This window comes from Bombina bombina, chromosome 12 (assembly GCF_027579735.1).
Source record: "Bombina bombina isolate aBomBom1 chromosome 12, aBomBom1.pri, whole genome shotgun sequence".
In the NCBI taxonomy this organism is placed as follows: Eukaryota; Metazoa; Chordata; class Amphibia; order Anura; family Bombinatoridae; genus Bombina; species Bombina bombina.
The window spans coordinates 81,815,562-81,841,826 of NC_069510.1; the positions used below are offsets into that span (position 1 = coordinate 81,815,562).

Here is a 26,265-nt window from a genome sequence, read left to right on the forward strand (position 1 = left end):
AGAGCTGTTTGAGGGGGGGGTCAGGGAGAGATCAGGGGGTGGGATGTGTCAGGTGGGAGGCTGATCTCTACACTAAAGCTAAAATTAACCCTACAAGCTACCTAATTAACACCTTCACTGCTTAACTGCTTCACTGTCTGCTATTTGTGAACAAAGGCAATCCCAGAGAAGTATTTACAACCAGTTGTGCCATAATTGCACAAGCTGTTTGTAAATAATTTCAGTGAGAAACCTAAAATTGTGAAAAAGTTTGTTTTTTTATTTGATCGCATTTGGCGGTGAAATGGTGGCATGAAATATACCAAAATGGGCCTAGATCAATACTTTGGGATGTCTACTAAAAAAAAAATATATAGTTTTGGTAGGTAAATATAAAAAAGGCATAAATTAAAAGAGAGAAGCGCTCAACCTGGGAACAAGCGAACAACAGCATACTAGCTTGTTCTATGGCTAGTTACCACCCAAGAAGCAGCCTCTTTTTGCTCAACATGTACCTTTCACAAAGAAGAACTTTCCTAAAGCATATTAGTCTGATCCTGACTTCACAGTACAGTCCAGCCCCAAAATACCAGGCAATCACTCACTGAACAAGAGAAACGGCAAAACCCCAGACGTACGTATCGGCCTAGTGTGGGCCTCGTCAGTGAGGTGCAGCCATATCCCTCTAGGCACACTGAGCAACTGGTCCACGTCTGGATTCCTAGGGAGACTTCCCTAAGAGTCATAATTTGCATAAATTAAAAGAGAGGGATTGCCTGGTATTTCGGGGCTTGGACAGTACTGTGAAGTTAGGATCTGACTGATATGCTTCAGGAAAGTTCTTCTCTGTGAAAGGCACATGTTGATTAAAAAAAAGGCTGCTTCTTGGGTGGTAACTAGCCAAAGAACAAGCTTTTATGCTGTTGTTCGTTCCCAGGTTGAGCGTTTCTCTCTTCTTATTTATGCAAATTATGACTCTTAGACGTGGACCCGTTGCTCAATGTGCCTAGGGGGATATGGCTGCACCTCACTGATGAAGCCCACAATAGGCCAAAATGTACGTCTGGGGTTTTGCCGTTTCTCTTGTTCAGAGAGGGATTGCCTGGTATTTCGGGCAGGATCAGACTGATATGCTACACGACAGTGCTTCTCTGTGAAAGGCACATGTTGAGCAAAAAATAAGCTGCTTCTTGGGTGGTAACTAGCCATAGAACAAGCTATTATGCTATTGTTCGTTCCCGGATTGAGCGCTTCTCTCTTTATTTATGCAACTATAAAAAAGACTCTATTTCTGTTTAAATGTAGTGATGGCAAAAATGCTCTGGTCTTTTGGGGAAGTTTTTGTCTGAAATGCCCGGTCCTTAAGGGGTTAAACAGGTCCTGCATTTGGGAGCAGGTGGTCAACCACTTTAAAAGTGAGGTTCATAGCCTACGCAGTTGGGTCTTCATGGCACCAATGTCAACATTCTGACAGGCTACTTTAATTGCACGTCGACTGAACACTTATACAGAAAAGTAGTCCTCAGAGAAGCCAGCAGTCTATTTCAACTGGAACCTGAAAGTGCTTAGAGGGGACACCAGCTATGGCTGTTCCACAGTGCAAACTCTGTGTATAGGAATAGGCTACCGTCATGAATCCTGTTACATAGATAGCACAAATAAATACAGTTACAGACACGCTATGTCCCTGATCCATGCACATTGCTTATGGGAGTCTTTATACAATGTGACTTCGGAAGCTATAAATGTAAAGCACATCCCAGCATAGATGACAGCTGTATGAATCAGTGGGTAAATTCCTTATTTTTCAGATGAATGTGGACAACGAATCAATAGAATGATTAAGTAATAGTATTACTTAAATCTGCATAACGTGTTCTCAGTTATACAAGTGTATTGGTTGTCAAGGAGATGTTTCTCTTGTGATACACCAGTATGTATGTATGTGTGTGTGTACCGGAAATACACAAAGGTCAGCGCAAGTTGAACTTCAGCTCAGCAAAATATTGGTGGGGACCAGCAGACTGTTGAGTGCCTAAGGCAGCACAAACCATAAACATGTAACTGGTGGTCAAACTAGAGAACTTGACTATGTGATACAAATCAAATAGTTATCCATGGCTGCAACCTGACTGAAATTTGTACTCGGTACTTTTTTAAAAAAATTTTAAATTTTTATTTAGTGCATGACTTTATTTAAAAAAAATAATAATCCATTAACGTATATATAATGATTGTTACAATCAGTTACTAAACAGCTAGCATGTGGTCTAAAGCATGTAGGAGGAATATTATCTATGTAGGAAGAATCTAATTAAGTAGAGTGCGTAAAGGATGAATCTTATGAGGGTGTGTAGGAAGAATCTCATGATGCAGCGCTCGTGTAGGAATAATCTAATGAAACGGAGCGCGTGTAGGAAGAGTCTCATGAAGCGAAGCGCATGTGGGAAGAATCTAATGATGAAGAGCGCGTGTAGGAAGAATCTCATGAAGAGGGGCATGTGTAGGAGGATTCTCATAAAGAGGAGCATGTGTAGGAGGAATCTCGTGAAGAGGACAACTGTAGGAGGAATCTCATGAATCAGAGCACATGTAGGAGGAATCTCATGAAGACCAGCTCATGTAGGAGAAATCTTACAGAACAGAATTTATGTAGGAGAAATCTTATGGAACAGAGTTCATGTAGGAGAAATCTAATGAAGTGGAGAATATGTAAGAAAAATCTCATGATGCAGAGCGCATTTAGGGGAATCTCATGAAGCAGAGCTCATGTAGGAGTAATCTCGTGGAACAGAGTTCATGTAGGAGTAATCTCGTGGAGCGGAAAATATGTAGGATGAATCCCATGGTGCAGAATGCGATTAGGAGGAATCTCATAGAACTGAGCACATGTACGAGGAATCTCATGAAGCAGAACACGTGTAGGAGGAATCTCATGAAGCAGAACATATGTAGGAGGAATCTCATGAAGCAGAATACGTGTAGGAGGAATCTCATGAAGAAGAGTGCATGTAGGAAAAATTTAATTAAGCGTAGTGCTTGTAAGATAAATCTCATTGGAGCAGAGCTCTTGTAGGAGGAATTTCACGGAGCAGAGCATTTGTAGGAGTCGTCTCAAAGAATGGAGCTCATGAAGGAGGAATATCCTGGAGCAGAACTCACGTTGGAGAAATCTCATGATGCAGAGACAATGTAGGAAGAATCTCATGATGCTGAGCATGTGTAAGAGGAATCTCATGGAGCAGATTTTGTAGGATAAATCTTATTAGAGCAGAGCTCTACTAGAAATAATCTAAATAAACAGTGCTCATATAGGAGGAATCTCATGAACCAGTGCTCATATAGGAGGAATCTCATAGAGCAGAGTTTACATTGGAGGAATCTCATGGATCGGAGCTCATGTAGTAGTGCTCATATAGGAGGAATCTCATGGACAAGCGCTCATGTAAGAAGAATCTCATGGAGCAGAACACACGGAGAGGTAATCTTCTTAAGTGTAACATGTGGAGGGAGAATCTCATACAGTAGTGCCTATCATGTAGCATAACAAGTGGAGGTGAACTCATACAGCATTGAATATATAGAGGGAGAACATTGAAGTTATGAATGTAGGGTGAATCTCTTGGAACTGAACACATGGAAAAGTAAATGTGAGGATGAGGTATTGTTGTTCCAAGTGAATCTATGGTACTGGAACTCAATGTGAATGTGTGAAGAAGGCTCTCTTGGCAAAGAATACATGAATTTTAATACTGAAACAGAGAATGCATAGAGGATGATGAATACTAAAATAGGGACGGAATCTGCAAACTATGGGTGCAGAATAATTTAAACAACAACAGGATTTTAAGCTTGGACCAAAGCGTTATAGTATAAACATATCTCAGGGGAGTATACGGCATCTTCTTACCCGGTCTGGAGCCTCAATCGCTTTCACAGGTGAGTGGTAAAACCCAAGTCTGGATCCCTTAGTGAGGAGGCGACACCACACTGCAACTCTATGAGTAGTGTATCTTACCGTGTCTTTTCTGCTCTCCTACACTCCCAGAACCTTGGTCTCCCTCAATACTCTGCATACGATTAGCATCACAGTTTGCTCCACTTGTGACTGTAGATGATGTCACAATTTTGAACTTTAATACCGTTAGGAATAGGATATGATATGCAGGTAAACTGGGTATAAGTGGACTCTGTGGCTTTGCTGAAATGCGGAATAGTTCATCAAATAAAGTACGCGCAAGAGTCCCAATTATAAAATAAAACTTGACTTTCAATCTCCATTTTAAAACCACAAGGATGCACACATCACGACTAGGGTTGCCACCTCGGCCATGTTTTCCTGGACACTTATGAGTTACACATGCTGCAGGGTGTGCTGAGGGGAACATGCACTGCACACCTGGACAGCACACTAATAGTGACTCTGGACAGCAGTATCCATGTCCCTCCCTGCACACCCTCATAAGTATAACTCATAAGTGTCCAGGAAGACATGGACGAGGTGGCAAGGCAATCACGGTTACCACACCACCTCCCTCATGTCTTCTATGATGTGTGCATCCTTGTGTTTTTAAAATGGAGATTAAAAGTCAAGTTTTATTTTATAATTGGGACTCTTGCGCTTACTTTATTTGATGCAGAATAATTTGCCACATTGTGTTTGATTGGAAAACCAGCTGGCTCATAATTAATATGAATGAAATACTGCTACCATTGTGTGTTTGGAGCAGGATATCTCCTGGTGCGATTTGCCTAGAATGGGGGCATTTAATGAAACATGGAACCTACAGAATAAAACATCCAGCGCCTTGAAAGGGAAAAAGCCATGGTACCCAATGCCTTTGAAGGAACCTGTTTAAGTAGTATTTTAGTAGTTGAGTATGAGCACAACTGAGAGGATTATTTAAAGATTCCTCTTAGGCTCCTTATGGGAAGGACTAATGACGTGTTTGAACTGCGGAAGAATAACATAGTACTCACAAAAGATCCCGCTGAAGCACGTCACTAACAAAGCCCTCGTACCGCAGAACTTTGTCCTCCATCCCTTCTTTGGCTTCTGTTTCCAGGATACTTCCGCCCGCCACTCTCACCAACTTGCCATCCACTGCCACAGCTGCTACGTCACACGCACGTATAACCTGCAACACGTGCGCTGTCCACCATCTTGTTCCCCGGAACAGGAAATGTCTCTATAAAACCCGGAAGCGTGCTTGTTTCTTTAGTAGTAGTGAGTCTTGGCACTATGTCAACCCCGGAGCTGCTGCTGGACTCTAGTATACGGTTATGGGTCGTTCTGCCTATAGTGTTCATCACCTTCCTGAGCGGTTTGCTGCGACACCATGTGACTCGGCTGCTGCAGGAAGACAAGAAGACTGAACTGGAGCCGCTCAGTGACAGGTGTGACCTCTGACCCAATAATAATGTAAACCTCTGACCATGCACCCTTTAGGCTATTTACTACGGATCACTATACTCTTGTAAGACCTGAACCCCGCACCCTATCCCCCCTTCATTCAACTGCATCCCTCCATTTGTGAGAGTCCTGATTTATTCTAAATGGCTGTTACTTCACTGCTATTGTGGGCGATTAAGAAATTGCTCCTCACTCACTTTACCTGTGTATCTCTGTTTCTCTCAGTCAGGTGCTGATCAGGAGTCGAATACTCAGGGAGAATGGAAAATACATCCCCCGCCAGGTGAGAGGGAGAAAAACAGAACATGAGCCCCAGACAGGGGAAAACCACCATCCCACAACTGTGATCAAAGAGACAGGAATAAAGATCCCAGTTATTATCCTCAATCTATGGAAAGACCTTATCAGAGAAAAAAGTCAAAATACCAAACCTAGACTCTAATTCTAAAGATGCTGTTCCCAGTTAGTGCTCACAGCAGACTAAGGTCCTGATCTCTCCAAGGGTTAATGGGACAGTGACTTTAAAAAATAAACTTTCATGTCATTTTAAAATGACATGCTCTTTCAGAATCCTGAAACGCACAAAAACTATTTTATGATTCAGATACAACTTAAAATTTACTTCTATTTTTAAGTTGCTTAATTCTCTTGGAATCATTTGTTAAAGGAGCAGCAGTGCACTGCTGGGAGCTAACTGAATGTATTGGGTGAACTAATAACATGAGGCATACAGTATAGGTTCATCCACCAATCAGTAGCTCTTGAGTTTAACTAGGCATCCTTTTTAACAAAACATACCAAGAGAACAAAAAAAATTAGACAATTGAAATAAATTGGAAAGTTTAAATTCACATCCTCTTTGAATCATGGAAGGCAATATTTGGCTTTCATGTCCCTTAAACAACCTACCAATTTGTTTTATACAGTTTGCTTTGTTCCCCTGATTATCTTTGTTGATGAATAAACTTAGGTAGGTCCAGTAGCAGCAAAGCACTACCGGGAGCTAGCTGCTGATTGGAGGCTGCACATATATGCCTCTTGTCATTGGCTAACCTGATTTGTATAGCTAACTCCCAGTAGTGCATTGCTGTTCTAGGTTCCACTTGATAGGTGCAGTTCTGGAAAGACAAGAACATGAGGAAATAATGTGAACTGAAGAGAAGTAGGTCATAGACCAGTGATGGTGAACACAACTAGACAAACTAGTTGTAACTGAGAGTACAACAAAGTTTAAAGAGAGAATAATTCCACTAAGTATTATCAAACTTAACTCTACTTATATCAAAAAAGTTGTGTTCAAAACAATAAAATCGTTCCCAATCATTCATACATTAAAGTTTATTAATTCAACTAAGGAACTCACACTCATACAGTAGCAGAAGCTGTAAATTAAAACCACTTTAACTCTGTGGTTTGCATAATAGCCATGGAATAAGTATGTCCACTATTAAATATCCTCAATCCGTAATGAATTTAAATTAACTAAGCCCTTACAATCCGAGGGCTGCATTAATATTAATATGTAACAATAAAGGATTTGAGGACATAAGTTTAACCACTTATTAATCTAATTTTCCTCAAGAGTAAGCAAATTAAAAACAAACAGGAGAGGCTGAGCTGCCCCTGTCGGACCCCTGACGCGCGTTTCACGAACGCTTCCTCAGAGCTAGCTGCTGATTGGAGGCTGCACATATATGCCTCGTCATTGGCTGACCCGATTTGTTTAGCTAACTCCCAGTAGTGCATTGCTGTTCTAGGTTCCACTTGATAGGTGCAGTTCTGGAAAGACAAGAACATGAGGAAATAATGTGAGCTGAAGAGAAGTAGGTCATAGGCCAGTGATGGTGAACCTTGGCACTCCAGATGTTTCAGAACTACATTTCCCATAATGCTTAGGTACTCTGAAGTCTAATCGAGCATCATGGGAAAAATAGTTCTGAAACATCTGAAGTACCAGGGATCGCCATCAGTGTCATAGGCTTTGTAACTTGTGGTAAAAAATGAGTATTTATAGAAAATAGTAGTACATTTTTTTTTTTTTTTGTTTCTATTGAATACATCTGAAATCCAACTTGATTCAATTGTTTTCACCAGGCTTTTCTGATGAGGAAGTCTTATTTTAATGAAGAAGAAACTGGATTCTTCAAGAAAACAAAAAGGAAAGTTGCACAACGGAATCCAATGACTGGTAACTAACTGCACCCTAACATATATTACCCATTTTTCCATTTCACCACATGGTATAACATCCTTGTAATTTACAGACCCCACTATGGTTACTGAAATGATGAAGGGTAATCTTACCAATGTCCTTCCTATGATTCTCATTGGAGGCTGGATTAACTGGGCTTTCTCTGGCTTCCTTACAAGTAAGTTGGACCTAAATGCTGTAGTGAATTTAAAGGGACAGTTTACTCAATTTTCTCCCCTTTAATTTGTTCCCAATGATCCACTTTACCTGCTGGAGTGTATTAAATTGTTTACAAGTAGCTCCTTTATCCTTATATTGGCATTTGAAATTGTTGATTTAGCATGTGGTATCCCCACCTATTCTGAAAGTTTGTGGCCGCAGGTCCCAGCTATAGATAAGCTTTGTAAACACAGCCAGCAGAAGACATTTCACTCCCAGTGGGATATAGCAGAGATAAGGTAATACAATGTTGATTTTCCATTGTTCTCTCAAAGTACTGGTGATTGTTTTAAGGACAGATATAAAATAAAGAAGCAGGTATATGTGCACAATGTGATACAGTAATGAGATTGGATTATACCTACAAGCTCAACCCATTTTATTAGGTTGTGGCTTCAAAACACAAAATCAGAGCTTTAATATACACAAATAAGCCTTAAAAAGCTAATTTTCATACATTTTTTACTCTGCAGTTGGTAAAAAAAAGCAATTGTAAACACATTAAGGAAAAAACTATTTTACAGTATACTGTCCCTTTAAGTACTTGAAGGAAGATTGATTTCTGCATATTATCATGAGACTCCCTTCTCTTTCAGCTAAGGTACCTTTTCCCTTGACACTTCGCTTCAAACCCATGTTACAGCGTGGAATTGAGCTGGTATCACTGGATGCTTCATGGTAAGAACCCTTGTTTTGGATCATTCCATTGTTGCCGTGTTGGGCTTCCATTCAAAGCCACCAGAATTTCTACGTGAAGAAAAAAACTGTAGAACAAAGAAGATATTTGTTTTTTTTTTTTGTTTTTTATCTTAAGACATTCAAATTAATTTATAAAAAAAAAAAAAAAGTTTGACAGGAAAATCTGTAATAGCATTTTAAACAGCCAGGGAATTATATATTGACCTTGGCCTGTTTTTGAACAGCTAGTTGTGAAGGCTATAGCATTTTTGAAAAGTGCATAAATCCTCCCAACACTGCTTGATAAACTAAAGACTGCTATAAAAGATATTCCAACTGTAAATTTAGTAACTGGTACTAATACAAAAAAAATCCAATATTAAAAAAATAAATGTGTGTATGTATTGTTAAATTAACAGCTAGAATATGATCGAAAACAATTAGGAGGAACTGCATGGAGCTAAACGCATAGAGTGGGGATTCTCAGGGAGCGGAACACAAGTAGGGGAGAAATCTATAGCACTGAATGTATGGGGGGATCTATTTGCACTGAATATATGGAGGGAGACTATTCCAGTAAAGAATATGGGTGCAGAAATTTCTTGTCAAATACATGGAGAGGAGATCTCATGCACACTAGAAGAATTACTTGGTAAATAGGCATGTGCATTTGGAAGGAAATGGAGGCAACCATCGGCATTTGGCTGTTTTCGGAGCCGGCCTTGTTCTTGTGGAAGTGTAACACTAAGATTTGGATTTGCATCTCAGTATGTCTCACTTTAATGAGAAGAAAACTGACTGAAAAAAAGTTGAATACTGCTGGGGGCTTCTATCTCCAGCATCTTTCCTTCCGAAAGAAGATAACTAGCAAATAATTCAGAGGCGGTAATCTTCTGGTGGTTGGTTGTTGTTGGTTTTTTTTTTTTGGTTTTTTTTTAAAAATCTGAACTTTTTAAATGTCAATTCCTTGGTGCTGAATACTAAAATAAGAGAACCTGCTAGTGTATTATGTGCACAGGCAGAATCTGTCAAATGCGTAGATAACCCACCACACGCTGTATCAAGTTGTCTTAACATCTTGGGTTAAAGTCATGATTTCATTGCTCCTAAAATGTTTAATAATGCAGAATTAAAATAGCAATGCCCTTATTTTGCCTGTTTCCTGTAAGTTAAAGGGACATTAACCTACAGTAACAGTTTATTATTCGCTGTGCTATTGGTTTTCCTCCTTATCTACAGCTTTCTTTTAATGGAAAACTAAACCCATTTTTTTTTTTCTTTTGTGATTCAGATAGAGCATGCAACATTATAATTTACTCATTATCAATTTTTCTTCATTCTCTTGCTATCTTTATTTGAAAAATGCATCTAAGCTAAGGAGACAGCACATTTTTGGTTCAGAACAATGGACAGCACTTGTTTATTGGTGCTGTCCAATCAGCAAGGACAACCCAGGTTGTTCACCAAAAATGGGCCGGAACCTAAACTTACATTCTTGCTTTTCAAATAAAGATACCAAGAGAATAAATAAAATTTGATAATAGGAGTAAATTAGAAAGTTGCTTAAAATTTCATGCTCTATCTGAATCACAAATGAGAAAATTTGGGTTCAGTGTCCCTTTAAGCTCTCCTTACAGAATCCAGTTGGTAAAGCTCTGCATATTATCTTGTGATAGAAGCAGTGCACTTTCACAGATCTCTGATGTTATCGGCTTTTACAAACAATAGAGAGAGGAAGCCTTTTTTTTTTATTTCTCCTCTATGCAGCAAATATCTGATGTTTAAATTTGAAAGATGGCTTTAATATCTAATGAACGAAAACTCTTTGTTCTGTGGATTGGGGCTACGTCCCCACCAAGTACTATTTTGAAAGTAATAAAAGGTTAAAAAAAATTTTGTTTGAAAATGTTGTGAGAAGTTGGTTTTTTCAATGGATTGTAATAACTTTGAATTTGAAAACCCAACCCAAGTGTTTTCACCTATAAATTCTGATGTAATGATATAGACAAAATATTTGTGCTGATGTTTGGTTTCTCTTACAATTTTACTTGCAGGGTGAGCTCGGCCTCCTGGTACTTTCTTAATGTGTTTGGTCTCCGCAGCATGTATACCCTGATACTTGGACAGGATAATGGTGAGTAAATAACACTTAAAGGGACATAAAACAGGTTGAGATCTGTGCATATCCTAAAAGGGATAATTAAAAATAGTTTGCATAAAAAAAATTGTTTAAAAATCGCTGGCAAGTACTTTAAAATAAGCAAAATGAATTTCATAGCTAAGCTGCCTGGAGAAGCCAACTCCTCCCCCCTTATCAGTGTTTAGACACAGGCATTGTATTTCAATTGAGTTCACAGCTTCTAGGCAGCTCCAGCAGATAATCCCGATGCACTTTTGCATTCTACAAAAACAATAGATATAGATACGGCCATAGAAGGAATTTTGCGGGGGAGTTAGAGCTTTACAATTCAGAAACTAAAAAGAAAGGGTTAATGTCGAGGCACTGCAGTATAAATTTGCAGGTAATGTACATATTATATTTTGTCTCTATCCCAACTTGTTTTATGTCCCTTTTTAAAGGGACATAAAACCCAGAATTTCTAGCATGATTATGATAACATTCAATTTTAAACAACTTTCCTATGTTTTTCTATTAACAAATTGTTTGTTTTCTTGTTATCCTTCATTAAAAAGCAGGAAGGTAAGTTTAGGAGTGTGCACGTGTCTGCTGTAATATATGGCAGCAGTTTTGTAACAATGTTATACATTGGCATGAGCACTAGTTGGCAGAACTATTTCCTGTCACGTAGTGCTACAGATCTGTGCACGCTATCTGTCTAGATATCTCTTCAACAAAGAATAACATGCGAACAAAGCAAATTTTATAATAGAAGTACATTTTGAAACTTTTTTTTTTAATTGTGTTCGCTATCTAAATCAGAATTTTGGGGTTTTGTTTCCCTTTAAAGGGTCATGAAACCCAATTTTTCTTTCTTTCATGATTTAGGAAGAGCATGTTATTTTAAAAAAAACTTTCTAATTTGCTTCATTCTCTTGATATCCTTTGCTGAAAAGCATATAAAGATAGGCTCAGTGGCTGCTCACAGATGCCTCGAGTGATTGACTCACCCATGTGCATTGCTATTTCTTCAATAAAGGATATCTAAAGAATGAAGCAAATTAGATAATATACGTAAATTGAATAGTGTTTTAAATTGTATTCTCCACCTGAATCATGAAAGAAAAATGCTAGGGTTTATTTCCCTTTAAGAATGAGTATTATCTGTGCCTTGTAATTACTGATTTTATATTTGTTGCAGCTGCTGACCAGAGCCGTATCATGCAGGATCAGATGACTGGGGCAGCTATGGCAGCTCCTACTGACCCTAATAAAGCTTTCAAGGTAAGATTCCTAATCGTGTGCTGTTTTTCACAGCAGCACCATCCTCTATCTACTACATCACGCAAAATGGTAACACAGGAAAATAGCTTATTTGTTTTGTGTAAGCACAGACACCCTCATGTCACGCTATTGCGTTCCACCGTTTTTGCTGTGGCACTGTACTTGTGTAATATCAATATCATTTCCAGCCTCCAAAATGCTAAGACCTTTATATTTCTTAAAGGGACAGTCTAGTCCAAAATAAACTTTCATGATTCAGATAGGACATGTAATTTTAAGCAAGTTTCCAGTTTACTTTTATCACCAATTTTGCTTTAACTTGTTATTTTTAGTTGAAAGCTAAAACTAGGTAAGATCATATGCTAATTTCTTAGACCTTGAAGGCTGCCTCTTATCTGAATGCATTTTGACAGTTTTTTACCATTAGAGGGTGTTAGTTTGTGTGTCATAGATAACATTGTGCTCACGCACGTGGAGTTACCTAGGAGCCCGCACTCATTGGCTAAAATGCTAGTCGTCAAAATAACTGAAATAAGGGGTCAGTCGGCAGAGGCTTAGATATAAGATAAGCAGAGGTAAAAAGTATAATATAACAATGTTGGTTATGCAAAACTGGGGAATCTTAAATAAAGGGATTATCTATCTTTTTTAAACCATAACAATTCTGTTGTAGACTGTGTCTCTTTTTTTTTTTTTTTTTTTTTTTTTTTTTTATTATTAAATGTTGGGTCTATGACCATAGTACATCATTTCAGGCCTGTAATAGGCCCTTAGTCATGATGCATTTATTTGTTTTGTGATTCAGACAGAGTAGTAAATTGGATTTTTCTTTTTACTATTATCATTTTCTTTTAAAAAAAAATAAAAAAAATCCTAGGTCGATAGTGTGCATATGGCTGAAGCTTTACATGGCGTAAATAGTGCTGCCATCTGATTCTCGAGCAAATTACTAACATTCTTGCAGAACTGCTGCCGACGTGCTTACCTCCTTATTTTTCAACAAAGGATATCAAGATAACCGACATTTTGATGAAGTAAATTAGAGCATGCAATTTTAAGCAGCTTTCTATCTAAATCATGCAAGGAAAAAAATGGGTTTTTATATCCCCTTAAACTGAATTTTACTTCTAGCAGGTTTATACATTTTATTGGATCCATATTCTCACCTAATTGTGAAGGGGGGAAACGTGTTTGCTGTTCCTTTACAATTCACTCAGCTTTTCTAGATTTTCAGCTTGCCAAAGAGGATTTATTCAGTGATCAGAGTCGAGGAAACTTCAATATTGGTTTTACTTTTATATACTGTTGTATAATACAACATTCATCTGATTTTTGTCACCATCCTTGGAGATAAGATATCTCCCCTTATGATCCTACAGGGTCCTTTTTATAGTCAAGGAGTCATTTTAACAAAGAATTAAATATAATATTGGTTATCACACAGTAACTGCAGTCATCAATTTAATTACGTTATTCTAAATAAGGTGAAGTCTCAGTTGACAGTTGACAATTGAGACTGAAAGGGCTGTAAACAGGATTAACGTAGATGTTATGTGATACACTGGGACCTGGCGTTTGTTAAACTGGAAACTAATAACTTAAAACGAGATGAACCACTTTGACTTTGCAATAACCTTTCGTTACATATTTTGCCACCTTTTCTTTAATGACTTAAAAAGATGTGGGGTTTCCAGTTCATAGAATTGGAAGTGCACACTACTGACTCAAACCTAACTCTACATCTGTCCTTAATGGGTCCCAGCAGCGGCAATAAGATCATATTACTAACAAAATGACAATGGCACACTTTTCCTATTTTGGTAGCAAGTCTAGATTGGCTTTTCCAAGGAAGCTAAGGGGGGGGGAGATGTGGGTGGACATTTAAAAATAATTGCATCAAACTTGTTAATGCATTCAGAACTTTTTCAAACTGGGCTGTTATGTGGATTTTATTGCAAGACTAGAGTAGAAATTAAACTTTCATGATTCAGCGCATACATTTTTCTATTTGCTTTCTACTTTTTTCCCCCCTTTTGTTTGAAAAGCATACCTAGGTAGGCTCAGAAGTAACAGTGCTCTACAGGGAGCTAGCTGGTAAAGAGTGTGTTGTTGCTCCAATAAAGGATACCAAGAGAATAAAGCAAATCCAGAGCAGAGAAGTAATTTGGAATGTTTATATTTGTATCCTCTAGCTAACATATAATACATTTGGGTTCAATGCCTCTTTTATATTGCCATAGCTACGCTGTCAGGTTCCTAATCTCGGGTACCCTTTTTGCTTTTCAGGCTGAGTGGGAAGCAATGGAGATTACAGAACATCACTGGGCACTTGAGAACGTGGAGGAAGATCTAATTTCCAAGGATCTGAAGTTAGATTAGTGTTATCTGCTGATGCACGGAATTAAAGAAGAGGGGGAATTTGTTGGATTTATATTGTATGACAGACTACACAAGAGTATTTACTAAAAATTCAATACAATTGTATGAATTATTCCGTAGCTCCTTCTGTGGAGCAGATTTATTACAACACTACTAAAGATGTCTGTTTTATGGACAAAAAAAAAAGTGCTCATGAAAATTGGAAGAATACCAGTGAACCCCTCTGTTAAAAAGATATTAAAGGGACATAATACTCATATGCTAAATCACTTGAAACTGATGCAGTGTAACTGTAAAAAGCTGACAGGAAAATATCACTTGAGCATCTCTATGTAAAAAGGAAGGTATTTTACCTCACAATTTCCTCAGCTCACCAGAGTAAGTTCTGTGTAAAAAGTTATACTCAGCTGCAGGTAAAAAAAATGAACAGCAGCGCTGAGGTCATGAACTCTTTTACTGATATATCATGAGATTTCACTTAACGCTCATGAAATTTCATTGTAAACTTCCCTAAACTGAATAGGGAAATAACATGAGTGCACGAGGCTCATCCCTTCAGCTGTCCCAGGACATACATACTAGCATGCTGCTTAGAAATCCTTTACAATGGGATGTGGCTACTGAGGAACTTTTGAGGTAAAATATCTTTCTTTTTTACATAGAGATGTTTAGGAGATATTTTCTAGTCAGCTTTTTACAGCTATGCAGCATCACTTTCAAGTGTTTAAACATTTGGGTATTATGGCCCTTTAAGCATTTTGAGATTTTCATATAAAATGTTTAATTATGTGTACTAAGAAAAGAAAAACGAAATATACTTTGATTATTTATCTTGTGTTCTTTTCCTCTTTCTGTTTTTTCTTTTCTTATAAAGTAATGGGTGTCACCATGTTAAAATTTAGTTTTACGGCATATAACATGCCAACAATGACTGTGCGATTAATTGCAATATTAGAGCATGCGATTTTGGAATCATACAAGGTCGCATTTTTTTTTTTTAATGTAAAACCAAAACTTCCAGAGGTGCGCATTAAAAGCACGTTGTTCATGTGAGGCGTCATGATTATATCAGCGTGGGACAACTAATCAGTGAGCAAGATGTTGAACCTCAGCTGGCTCCTACAGCATTAAAAAAAATAAAGACAGCCCAGTAAAGTACTTTGATTTTTTTTTTAAGCCATCGCACAGAGAAGGGAAACTTGCCAGAAATGGTTATGGCTGCCAGGGGGCGACTAACCACATGAAAAACGGTGCTGGGGAGGCGCACACCTCTGTCAGGCGAATATCATGCACATGCATTGGTAAAGCTGTGTGACGTGGGCAGCTGGGCTCAGGAAGGGGGAAAGAAGATGGGGTAACGGACATATGACAATGGGCTGAGAATGCACATGGGTACGAGACCGCTGTGTGTGTATCTGCTCAGGAGTGGTGGTGAGTGTAACCGGGCACTTCATGGGCAGGGTACAGGGGCTGTCTGTATATGCACAGGTGAGGAGACTGAAGAGTGCCAGGGCATTGTACTTTATGCACAATAGTAAATACAGTTACTGGTTGGCACAGTTAGGGTTACTCCTTTATTGGAGCAGTCCTGCCAATGTCACGATTTAGGCTTTGTATGCAATGCCAAGAAAGAAACTTATATGCACAGTGACCCTGGATCTGTCTATAAGAGGACAGAGTGAGGTATGGAGTCACTGACCAGTATCTGTACCTGCATGCTAAGGCACAGTGACCCAGGATATATCTATAAGCAAATAGTGAGGTATGGTGTCACTGACCAGTATCTGTACCTGCATGCTAAGGCACAGTGACCCTGGATATATCTATAAGCAAATAGAGTGATGTATGGAGTCACTGACCAGTATCTGTACCTGCATGCTAAGGCACAGTGACCCTGGATCTGTCTATAAGAAGATAGTGAGGTATGGTGTCAGTATGCATGTACAGATACTGATCATTAAGGCACAGTGACCCTGGATCTGTCTATAAGAAGATAAAGTGAGGTATGGTGTCACTGACCAGTATCTGTACCTGCATGCTAAGGCACAGTGACCCTGGATCTGTCTATAAGAAGATAGAGTGAGGTATGGTGTCACTGACCAGTATTTGTACCTGCATACTAAGGCATAGTGACCCTGGAAAAGTCTATAAGTAACTAGAGTGAGGTATGGAGTCACTGACCAGTATCTGTACCTGCATTCTAAGGCACAGTGACCCTGGATTTTACTATAAGAGGATAGAGTGAGGTATGGAGTCACTGACCAATATCTGTACCTGCATGCTAACACACAGTGACCCTGGATCTGTCTATAAGCAAATAGAGTGAGGTATGGTGTCACTGACCAATATCTGTACCTGCATTCTAAGGCACAGTGACCCTGGATTTTACTATAAGAGGATAGAGTGAGGTATGGAGTCACTGACCAATATCTGTACCTGCATGCTAAGGCATAGTGACCCTGGATATATCTATAAGCAAATAGTGAGGTATGGTGTCACTGACCAGTATCTGTACCTGCATGCTAAGGCACAGTGACCCTGGATATGTCTATAAGAGGACAGATTGAGGTATGGTGTCACTGACCAGTATCTGTACCTGCATGATAAGGCACAGTGACCCTGGATATGTCTATAAGAGGACAGAGTGAGGTATGGTGTCACTGACCAGTATCTGTACCTGCATGCTAAGGCACAGTGACCCTGGATATATCTATAAGCAAATAGTGAGGTATGGTGTCACTGACCAATATCTGTACCTGCATGCTAAGGCACAGTGACCCTGGATCTGTCTATAAGCAAATAGTGAGGTATGGTGTCACTGACCAGTATCTGTACCTGCATGCTAAGGCACAGTGACCCTGGATATATCTATAAGCAAAGAGTGAGGTATGGTGTCACTGACCAGTATCTGTACCTGCATGCTAAGGCACAGTGACCCTGGATATATCTATAAGAGGACAGAGTGAGGTATGGTGTCACTGACCAGTATTTGTACCTGCATACTAAGGCACAGTGACCCTGGATCTGTCTATAAGAGGATAGAGTGAGGTATGGTGTCACTGACCAGTATTTGTACCTGCATACTAAGGCATAGTGACCCTGGAAAAGTCTAAGTAAATAGAGTTAGGTATGGAGTCACTGACCAGTATCTGTACCTGCATGCTAAGGCACAGTGACCCTGGATATATCTATAAGCAAATAGTGAGGTATGGTGTCACTGACCAGTATCTGTACCTGCATGCTAAGGCACAGTGACCCTGGATATATCTATAAGCAAATAGTGAGGTATGGTGTCACTAACCAGTATCTGTACCTGCATGCTAAGGCGCAGTGACCCTTGATCTGTCTATAAGAGGATAGAGTGAGGTATGGAGTCACTGACCGGTATCTGTACCTGCATGCTAAGGCATAGTGACCCTGGAAAAGTCTATAAGTAACTAGAGTGAGGTATGGAGTCACTGACCAGTATCTGTACCTGCATGCTAAGGCACAGTGACCCTGGAAAAGTCTATAAGTAACTAGAGTGAGGTATGGAGTCACTGACCAGTATCTGTACCTGCATGCTAAGGCACAGTGACCCTGGATATATCTATAAGCAAATAGTGAGGTATGGTGTCACTGACCGGTATCTGTACCTGCATGCTAAGGCACAGTGACCCTGGATTTGTCTATAAGAGGATAGAGTGAGATATGGAATCACTGACCAATATCTGTACCTGCATGCTAAGGCACAGTGACCCTGGATATATCTATAAGCAAATAGTGAGGTATGGTGTCACTGACCAATATCTGTACCTGCATGCTAAGGCACAGTGACCCTTGATCTGTCTATAAGAGGATAGAGTGAGGTATGGAGTCACTGACCAGTATCTGTACCTGCATGCTAAGGCACAGTGACCCTTGATCTGTCTATAAGAGGATAGAGTGAGGTATGGAGTCACTGACCAGTATCTGTACCTGCATGCTAAGGCACAGTGACCCTTGATCTGTCTATAAGAGGATAGAGTGAGGTATGGAGTCACTGACCAGTATCTGTACCTTCATGCTAAGGCACAGTGACCCTGGATCTGTCTATAAGAAGATAGAGTGAGGTATGGTGTCAGTATGCATGTACAGATACTGATCATTAAGGCACAGTGACCCTGGATCTGTCTATAAGAAGATAAAGTGAGGTATGGTGTCACTGACCAGTATCTGTACCTGCATGCTAAGGCACAGTGACCCTGGATATATCTATAAGCAAATAGTGAGGTATGGTGTCACTGACCAGTATCTGTACCTGCATGCTAAGGCACAGTGACCCTGGATCTGTCTATAAGAAGATAGAGTGATGTATGGTGTCACTGACCAGTATTTGTACCTGCATACTAAGGCATAGTGACCCTGGAAAAGTCTATAAGTAACTAGAGTGAGGTATGGAGTCACTGACCAGTATCTGTACCTGCATTCTAAGGCACAGTGACCCTGGATTTTACTATAAGAGGATAGAGTGAGGTATGGAGTCACTGACCAATATCTGTACCTGCATGCTAAGGCACAGTGACCCTGGATCTGTCTATAAGCAAATAGAGTGAGGTATGCAGTCACTGACCAGTATCTGTACCTGCATGCTAAGGCACAGTGACCCTGGATCTGTCTATAAGCAAATAGTGAGGTATGGTGTCACTGACCAGTATCTGTACCTGCATGCTAAGGCACAGTGACCCTGGATATGTCTATAAGAGGACAGATTGAGGTATGGTGTCACTGACCAGTATCTGTACCTGCATGATAAGGCACAGTGACCCTGGATATGTCTATAAGAGGACAGAGTGAGGTATGGTGTCACTGACCAGTATCTGTACCTGCATGCTAAGGCACAGTGACCCTGGATCTGTCTATAAGCAAATAGTGAGGTATGGTGTCACTGACCAGTATCTGTACCTGCATGCTAAGGCACAGTGACCCTGGATATATCTATAAGAGGATAGAGTGAGGTATGGTGTCACTGACCAGTATTTGTACCTGCATACTAAGGCATAGTGACCCTGGAAAAGTCTAAGTAAATAGAGTTAGGTATGGAGTCACTGACCAGTATCTGTACCTGCATGCTAAGGCACAGTGACCCTGGATATATCTATAAGCAAATAGTGAGGTATGGTGTCACTGACCAATATCTGTACCTGCATGCTAAGGCACAGTGACCCTGGATCTGTCTATAAGCAAATAGTGAGGTATGGTGTCACTGACCAGTATCTGTACCTGCATGCTAAGGCACAGTGACCCTGGATATATCTATAAGAGGATAGAGTGAGGTATGGTGTCACTGACCAGTATTTGTACCTGCATACTAAGGCATAGTGACCCTGGAAAAGTCTAAGTAAATAGAGTTAGGTATGGAGTCACTGACCAGTATCTGTACCTGCATGCTAAGGCACAGTGACCCTGGATATATCTATAAGCAAATAGTGAGGTATGGTGTCACTGACCAGTATCTGTACCTGCATGCTAAGGCACAGTGACCCTGGATATATCTATAAGCAAATAGTGAGGTATGGTGTCACTGACCAGTATCTGTACCTGCATGCTAAGGCACAGTGACCCTTGATCTGTCTATAAGAGGATAGAGTGAGGTATGGAGTCACTGACCGGTATCTGTACCTGCATGCTAAGGCATAGTGACCCTGGAAAAGTCTATAAGTAACTAGAGTGAGGTATGGAGTCACTGACCAGTATCTGTACCTGCATGCTAAGGCACAGTGACCCTGGAAAAGTCTATAAGTAACTAGAGTGAGGTATGGAGTCACTGACCAGTATCTGTACCTGCATGCTAAGGCACAGTGACCCTGGATATATCTATAAGCAAATAGTGAGGTATGGCGTCACTGACCGGTATCTGTACCTGCATGCTAAGGCACAGTGACCCTGGATTTGTCTATAAGAGGATAGAGTGAGATATGGAATCACTGACCAATATCTGTACCTGCATGCTAAGGCACAGTGACCCTGGATATATCTATAAGCAAATAGTGAGATATGGTGTCACTGACCAATATCTGTACCTGCATGCTAAGGCACAGTGACCCTTGATCTGTCTATAAGAGGATAGAGTGAGGTATGGCGTCACTGACCAATATCTGTACCTGCATGCTAAGGCATAGTGACCCTGGATATATCTATAAGCAAATAGTGAGGTATGGTGTCACTGACCAGTATCTGTACCTGCATGCTAAGGCACAGTGACCCTTGATCTGTCTATAAGAGGATAGAGTGAGGTATGGAGTCACTGACCAGTATCTGTACCTGCATGCTAAGGCACAGTGACCCTTGATCTGTCTATAAGAGGATAGAGTGAGGTATGGAGTCACTGACCAGTATCTGTACCTGCATGCTAAGGCACAGTGACCCTTGATCTGTCTATAAGAGGATAGAGTGAGGTATGGTGTCACTGACCAATATCTGTACCTGCATGCTAAGGCACAGTGACCCTGGATATATCTATAAGAAAATAGTGAGGTATGGTGTCACTGACCAGTATCTGTACCTGCATGCTAAGGCACAGTGACCCTGGATATATCTATAAGCAAATAGTGAGGTATGGTGTCACTGACCAGTATCTGTACCTGCATGCTAAGGCACAGTGACCCTGGATATATCTATAAGCAAATAGTGAGGTATGGTGTCACTGACCAGTATCTGTACCTGCATGCTAAAGCTGGATGCATTGCATTGCCAAAGGTTTAATGATATTGGAGAATAAAGCAAACATGTTAATAAAATGATGTAAATAGAAAAAGTTGTTTAACTAATAAATATAACAACAGCATGAAAGAAATACAAAACTAGTTTAAATGAAATTCACTGGCTAGGCTGTGGCTACATTACTGTGGTGGCTAGTTCTTTCCACATTGGCTACGTTTTATTGGACAGTCAGTCAAGCTGTGGCTATGAGTAACATATGCAGCAGTGTGTAGTAACTTTACCGCACTTACAAACATATATAATGTTAAAAAGGAATTTAATTTATTAGAGCATGGAATTTTAGCAAAAACACAGTCTGTGTGTTTAACCTTCAGATAAAAAGTTAAACTATTGCTTGAAAGCCACAGAAAATTGCTGGTAAGACGCATACACGGCAGCTGAGCTAATCAATAGTGGCAGCTGCACATCTGGGCATATACTTTATGCATTACACAGGTAAGGCAAATTCGTCAGACACCAGTATTTAAATGAGGAGGGAGCAAGAAACGTTAAAAAGTCAGTTTATTGTAACATGAAGTTAAGAACATAAAGAGCACAGCAACCAGACCTGCGCAGCTAACGCGTTTCCTGCCTCTTAGGGCACTTCCTCAGAGCTGCTATACAGGTGTATCTCACCTAGTTAAGTACACAGACAGGATAGTAAGCCCAACGGATCAAATTTCATCAGGGCTACACACCCACTCCGTGTACCTATCACATATAGTCTAATGATACACATATACAAAAGTATAAACAAAGCTAAAATGTCTCTAAACCACCCATAAATACATAGGATAAACAGATCTCAATAAAACATCTACTTACATCTGTGATCAATTAAATTGGTATGGGTGACGTAAGAGAGAGTGCATAATATCAGAAAAAACCTCACGACTCAAACTGTTTTTAAACATCTGATATTCATAGTGGAGACAAACTATTTCTAGATGACAAGAAAAGACATATATATATATATATATATATATATATATATATATAGGTTAGTAGGACAAGTGCACTCTCACGAACAGTATCACGATTTGCCAGGGTGCATGAATGTGGGTAATAATAGCAAAAGATAGAAGACAGCACACTCTGGTCTTAAATACAAAGGTTGTTTTATTTGTAGTGACGTTTCGGGGAAAGCTTCCCCTTCCTCAGACCAAAGAATAATACAAAGTGCCAAACATTTATACACATACAGACCCCTCCCCCTGTTAAACAAACACCAACATTAGTTGCTAAGCAACCATTACCTGGACAAATAAACATAGTGTCCTATGATAATAAAAATAATTAGTTACCCTTCAACAATTTTAAAATGATTTTTTGCAACATGACTGTACAGTTTAGATTAAGTTAAGGCTAAATGTAATTAATTCAAGTGTATAGTTAGCAAGACAAGTGTTTACACAATCAGGTGTTTTCAATCAGTATATATTCACTCTACACAGATGTTGTCTGTATTTTAGATAATTGCTTTATTGGTAACCAGCCAGGTAATGGTTGCTTAGCAACTAATGTTGGTGTTTAACAGGGGGAGGGATCTGTATGTGTATAAATGTTTGGCACTCTTTGGTCTGAGGAAGGGGAAGCTTTCCCCGAAACGTCACTACAAATAAAACAACCTTTGTATTTAAGACCAGAGAGTGCTGTCTTCTATCTTTTGCTATATATATATATATATATATATATATATATATATATATATATATATATATATATATATATATTCGCTATCCAATGCCACAACCTCCTAGAACGAAAATAGTTTCTTCTAAAGGATTGAGCACAAACACTGCAAACGCCCACTCACATAGCCTGTATAAAAGTCAAATGTTTACATATAATCCAAGGTAAGTAATTGGGATCAAGTAGCGACCGCATATCACATTCCTAGTAAGTTGCATATCCGATATAGATGATAAATCTGAGGGAAATCTCAAACCAATATATAGCAAAAAAAACTCATTCATATATAATTACAGAAGGAAAACAGATTATGTTTTATCAATAAAAAGCTTCACATCACTGATTTCATTGATACCTAGAGGAGACCCTGTACGTAGTGTGTAAATCCAAAAAACTTCTTTCTTATATAACATTTGAAATGTATCTCCCCTCTCTGCATCCAATATTAACTAATTCAATACCTTGTAAACTAAAGGCTTCCAAGCAATTAGTATGTTTAAAAAATGTTTTGCTACTGGGGTTTTGGGAACTTCAGCCTCAAGTAACAATAGGTGTTCCCTAACTCTATCTTTTGTCCCCTATATTGAAAATTGCACACCTTACATGTTACCAGATATACCACATAAGTGGAGTTACAATTAAAGTGAAGTTCAATTTGAATGAATTAGTGCCCGGTTTTTAATAAACCTATTAAAAACAAGGGCACTTTAATTCATCAAAATTGATATTTCACTCCTTTTCTTCAAAAACTTACCTTTTAATCCTGAAAGCCGCTCCAGCGATTCCCCCGGCCATCGGAATCCTCTTTTTATGTCAGAAATGACGAATCTGGCTTCCTCCAATCACAGTTCCCCCCCCCCCCCCCGGGGGTCATGGCCTGTTGCAACACTGATTGGAGGAAGCCGGATTCGTCATTTTAGACCCGTGAAGAGGGCTTGCGACGGGCGGGGGAAGCACTGGAGCGGCTTTCAGGATTAAAAGGTACGTTTTTGAAGAAAAGGAGTGAAATTGCAATTTTGATGAATTAAAGTGCCCTTGTTTTTAATAGGATTATTAAAAACCGGGCACTTATTCATTAAAATTGACCTTTACTTTAATACATTGTTTAATAGAATTTTTTTTCTTTGTAACTGTTAATACAAATGTATCTCCCTCTCTTATGTAGTTACAACTTTTACATCGTCTTCCTCTGCAACCATAAAAACCTAACCTTGGTGTTAACCAAATCTTAACAATCCCTCTACCTGATTTGCCTGTAGCAAAATCTCCTCTTACTATATCATTTGTAGTTTTACTTTTCTTAGAAATGAATTTGCACTGTCTTGATATGGTGTGTAAATCTTTATCACTCTCCAAAAGTGGTAACCTCTTTCTTATGATATTACAAATGTCTGAAAATTGTTTGCTAAAGGTAGTGATAAAATTAACTCCTACATCATCCCTTCTAGGTTTTAACTTATCCAACAGCAAACTATCTCTATCAGATTTTGATACTTGTCTAGATAAAGTGTTTAGTTTTCCTTTATCATATCCTCTCTCTACTAAACGTTCTGTCAAACTGTTGGCATGTTGCCAGTAGCTCTGTAAAGATTTACACCCCATATCAAGACAGTGCACATTCATTTCTAAGAAAAGTAAAACTACAAATGATATAGTAAGAGGAGATTTTGCTACAGGCAAATCAGGTAGAGGAACTGGTAAGAATTGGTTAACACCAAGGTTAGGTTTTTATGGATGCAGAGGAAGACGATGTAAAAGTTGTAACTACATAAGAGAGGGAGATACATTTGTATTAACAGTTACAAAGAAAGTTTTTTCCATTAAACAATGTAATTATTGTAACTCCACTTATGTGGTATATCTGGTAACATGTAAGGTGTGCAATTTTCAATATGTGGGGCTCACCTCAAGGATGGTCAAAGATCGAGTTAGGGAACACCTATTGTCACTTGAGGCTTAAGTTCCCAAAACCCCAGTAGCAACTATATATTGGTTTGAGATTTCCCTCAGATTTATTATCTATATCGGATATGCAACTTGCATTAAATCTGTAGGAATGTGATATGCGGTCGCTACTTGATCCCACTTCCTTACCTTGGATTGACGCTTGCGCTCTGGAAGCTCACTGGCTTATTTTATATATATATAACATTTGACTTTTATACAGGCTATGTGAGTGGGCTTTTGCAGTGTTTGTGCTAAATCCTTGAGAAGAAACGATTTTTGTTCTAGGAGGTTGTGGCATTGGATAGCGATTATATATATATATATATATATATATATATATATATATATATATATATATATATATATATATATATATATATATATATATATATATATATATATATATATATATATATGTCTTTTCTTGTCATCTAGAAATAGTTTGTCTCCACTATGATTATCAAATGTTTAAAGACAGTTTGAGTCGTGAGGTTTTTTCTTAACACGCATTGAGTTTTTTTTCTGATATTATGCACTCTCTCTTACGTCACCCATACCAATTTAATTTATCACAGATGTAAGTAAATGTTTTATTGAGATCTGTTTATCCTATGTATCTATGGGTGGTTTAGAGACATTTTAGCTTTGTTTCTTTATTGTTTTTATACTTTTGTATATGTGTATCAGACTATATGTGATAGGTACACAGAGTGGGTGTGTAGCCCTGATAAAATTTTATTAATTGGGCTTACTATCCTGTCTGTGTACTTAACTAGGTGAGATACACCTGTATGGCAGCTTTGAGGAAGTGCCCTAAGAGGCAGGAAACGCGTTAGCTGTGCAAGTCTGGTTGCTGTACTCTTTATGTTCTTAATTTCATGTTACAACAAACCAACTTTTTAACTTTTATTGCTCCCTCCTCATTTAAATACTGGTGTCTGCCGAATTTGTAGAAGAAAAAGAAGAAAAGACGCACGGGGCAAGATTCAAGTGAAAAGTTTAATTTAGGGTCAGAACTTAGAGCAATTTATTTTCCTTGTGTTTATATTCTGCCGAATTTGCCTTACTTGTGTTTGCTGGATGTTCTGGATTGAAATAGGGTTATTGGAGAGCCCTAAAGCATTTCGGAGCTTGGGACCGCTATCAACCATTACGGCCCTTCAGAGTAAACAAGACGTCACCTGGGATCCGTGAGTAAAACGCTGTAATTTACAGCTGATCACATTGTATTTCATTATACATACTACGGAACTCTGTATAGCTGGGATAATATATCCTACACTGACAGGCTGAGAGCGCAGTTTGTACCATACAGCATTGAGAGTGATGTCAGCTTGAAACTCTGCAACATTAAGTGGATTAATATACAGCACATGTAACACGCGGAGTCAGAACACATCAGTTGGACATCTAGTGTTTCTATAACAAACATTCATTTGGTTACTGGAGTTACATTCAATTAGTTATGGAGCATACTTAGATATTTGGACTTAAGAATTTGTTTGTGTGAATAATGTATGCACTACGCAGTCCCTTTGATATATTCAACAAAGCAACTGACTGCACGCTTTATCTGTCCTTAACGGGACATGATACCCAAATGTTGAAGCACTTGAAAGTGATGCAGTGTCTCTGTAAAAAGCT

General features: G+C 39.0%; 2 protein-coding genes across 2 annotated transcripts in view; one reads left to right on the forward strand and one right to left on the reverse strand.

Annotated features, from left to right (window-relative positions):
* UXT (ubiquitously expressed prefoldin like chaperone) overlaps positions 1-5,115 on the reverse strand; it is a 50,605-nt gene extending 45,490 nt beyond the window's left edge. The window contains exon 1 of the mRNA XM_053695946.1: positions 4,960-5,115. Coding sequence (XP_053551921.1) covers positions 4,960-5,021 — 62 coding nt within the window. The 5' untranslated portion in view covers positions 5,022-5,115. The remainder of the gene's footprint in view (positions 1-4,959) is intronic.
* Positions 5,116-5,146: 31 nt separating this feature from the next.
* LOC128643026 (ER membrane protein complex subunit 3) lies at positions 5,147-15,092 on the forward strand. Its single transcript, XM_053695944.1, has 8 exons — positions 5,147-5,376; positions 5,618-5,675; positions 7,487-7,580; positions 7,657-7,761; positions 8,399-8,480; positions 10,535-10,614; positions 11,801-11,883; positions 14,170-15,092. Exons 1-8 carry the CDS (start codon positions 5,222-5,224, stop codon positions 14,260-14,262), a joined length of 750 nt encoding a protein of 249 aa, XP_053551919.1. The 5' UTR covers positions 5,147-5,221; the 3' UTR covers positions 14,263-15,092.
* The last annotated feature ends 11,173 nt before the right edge of the window (positions 15,093-26,265 follow it).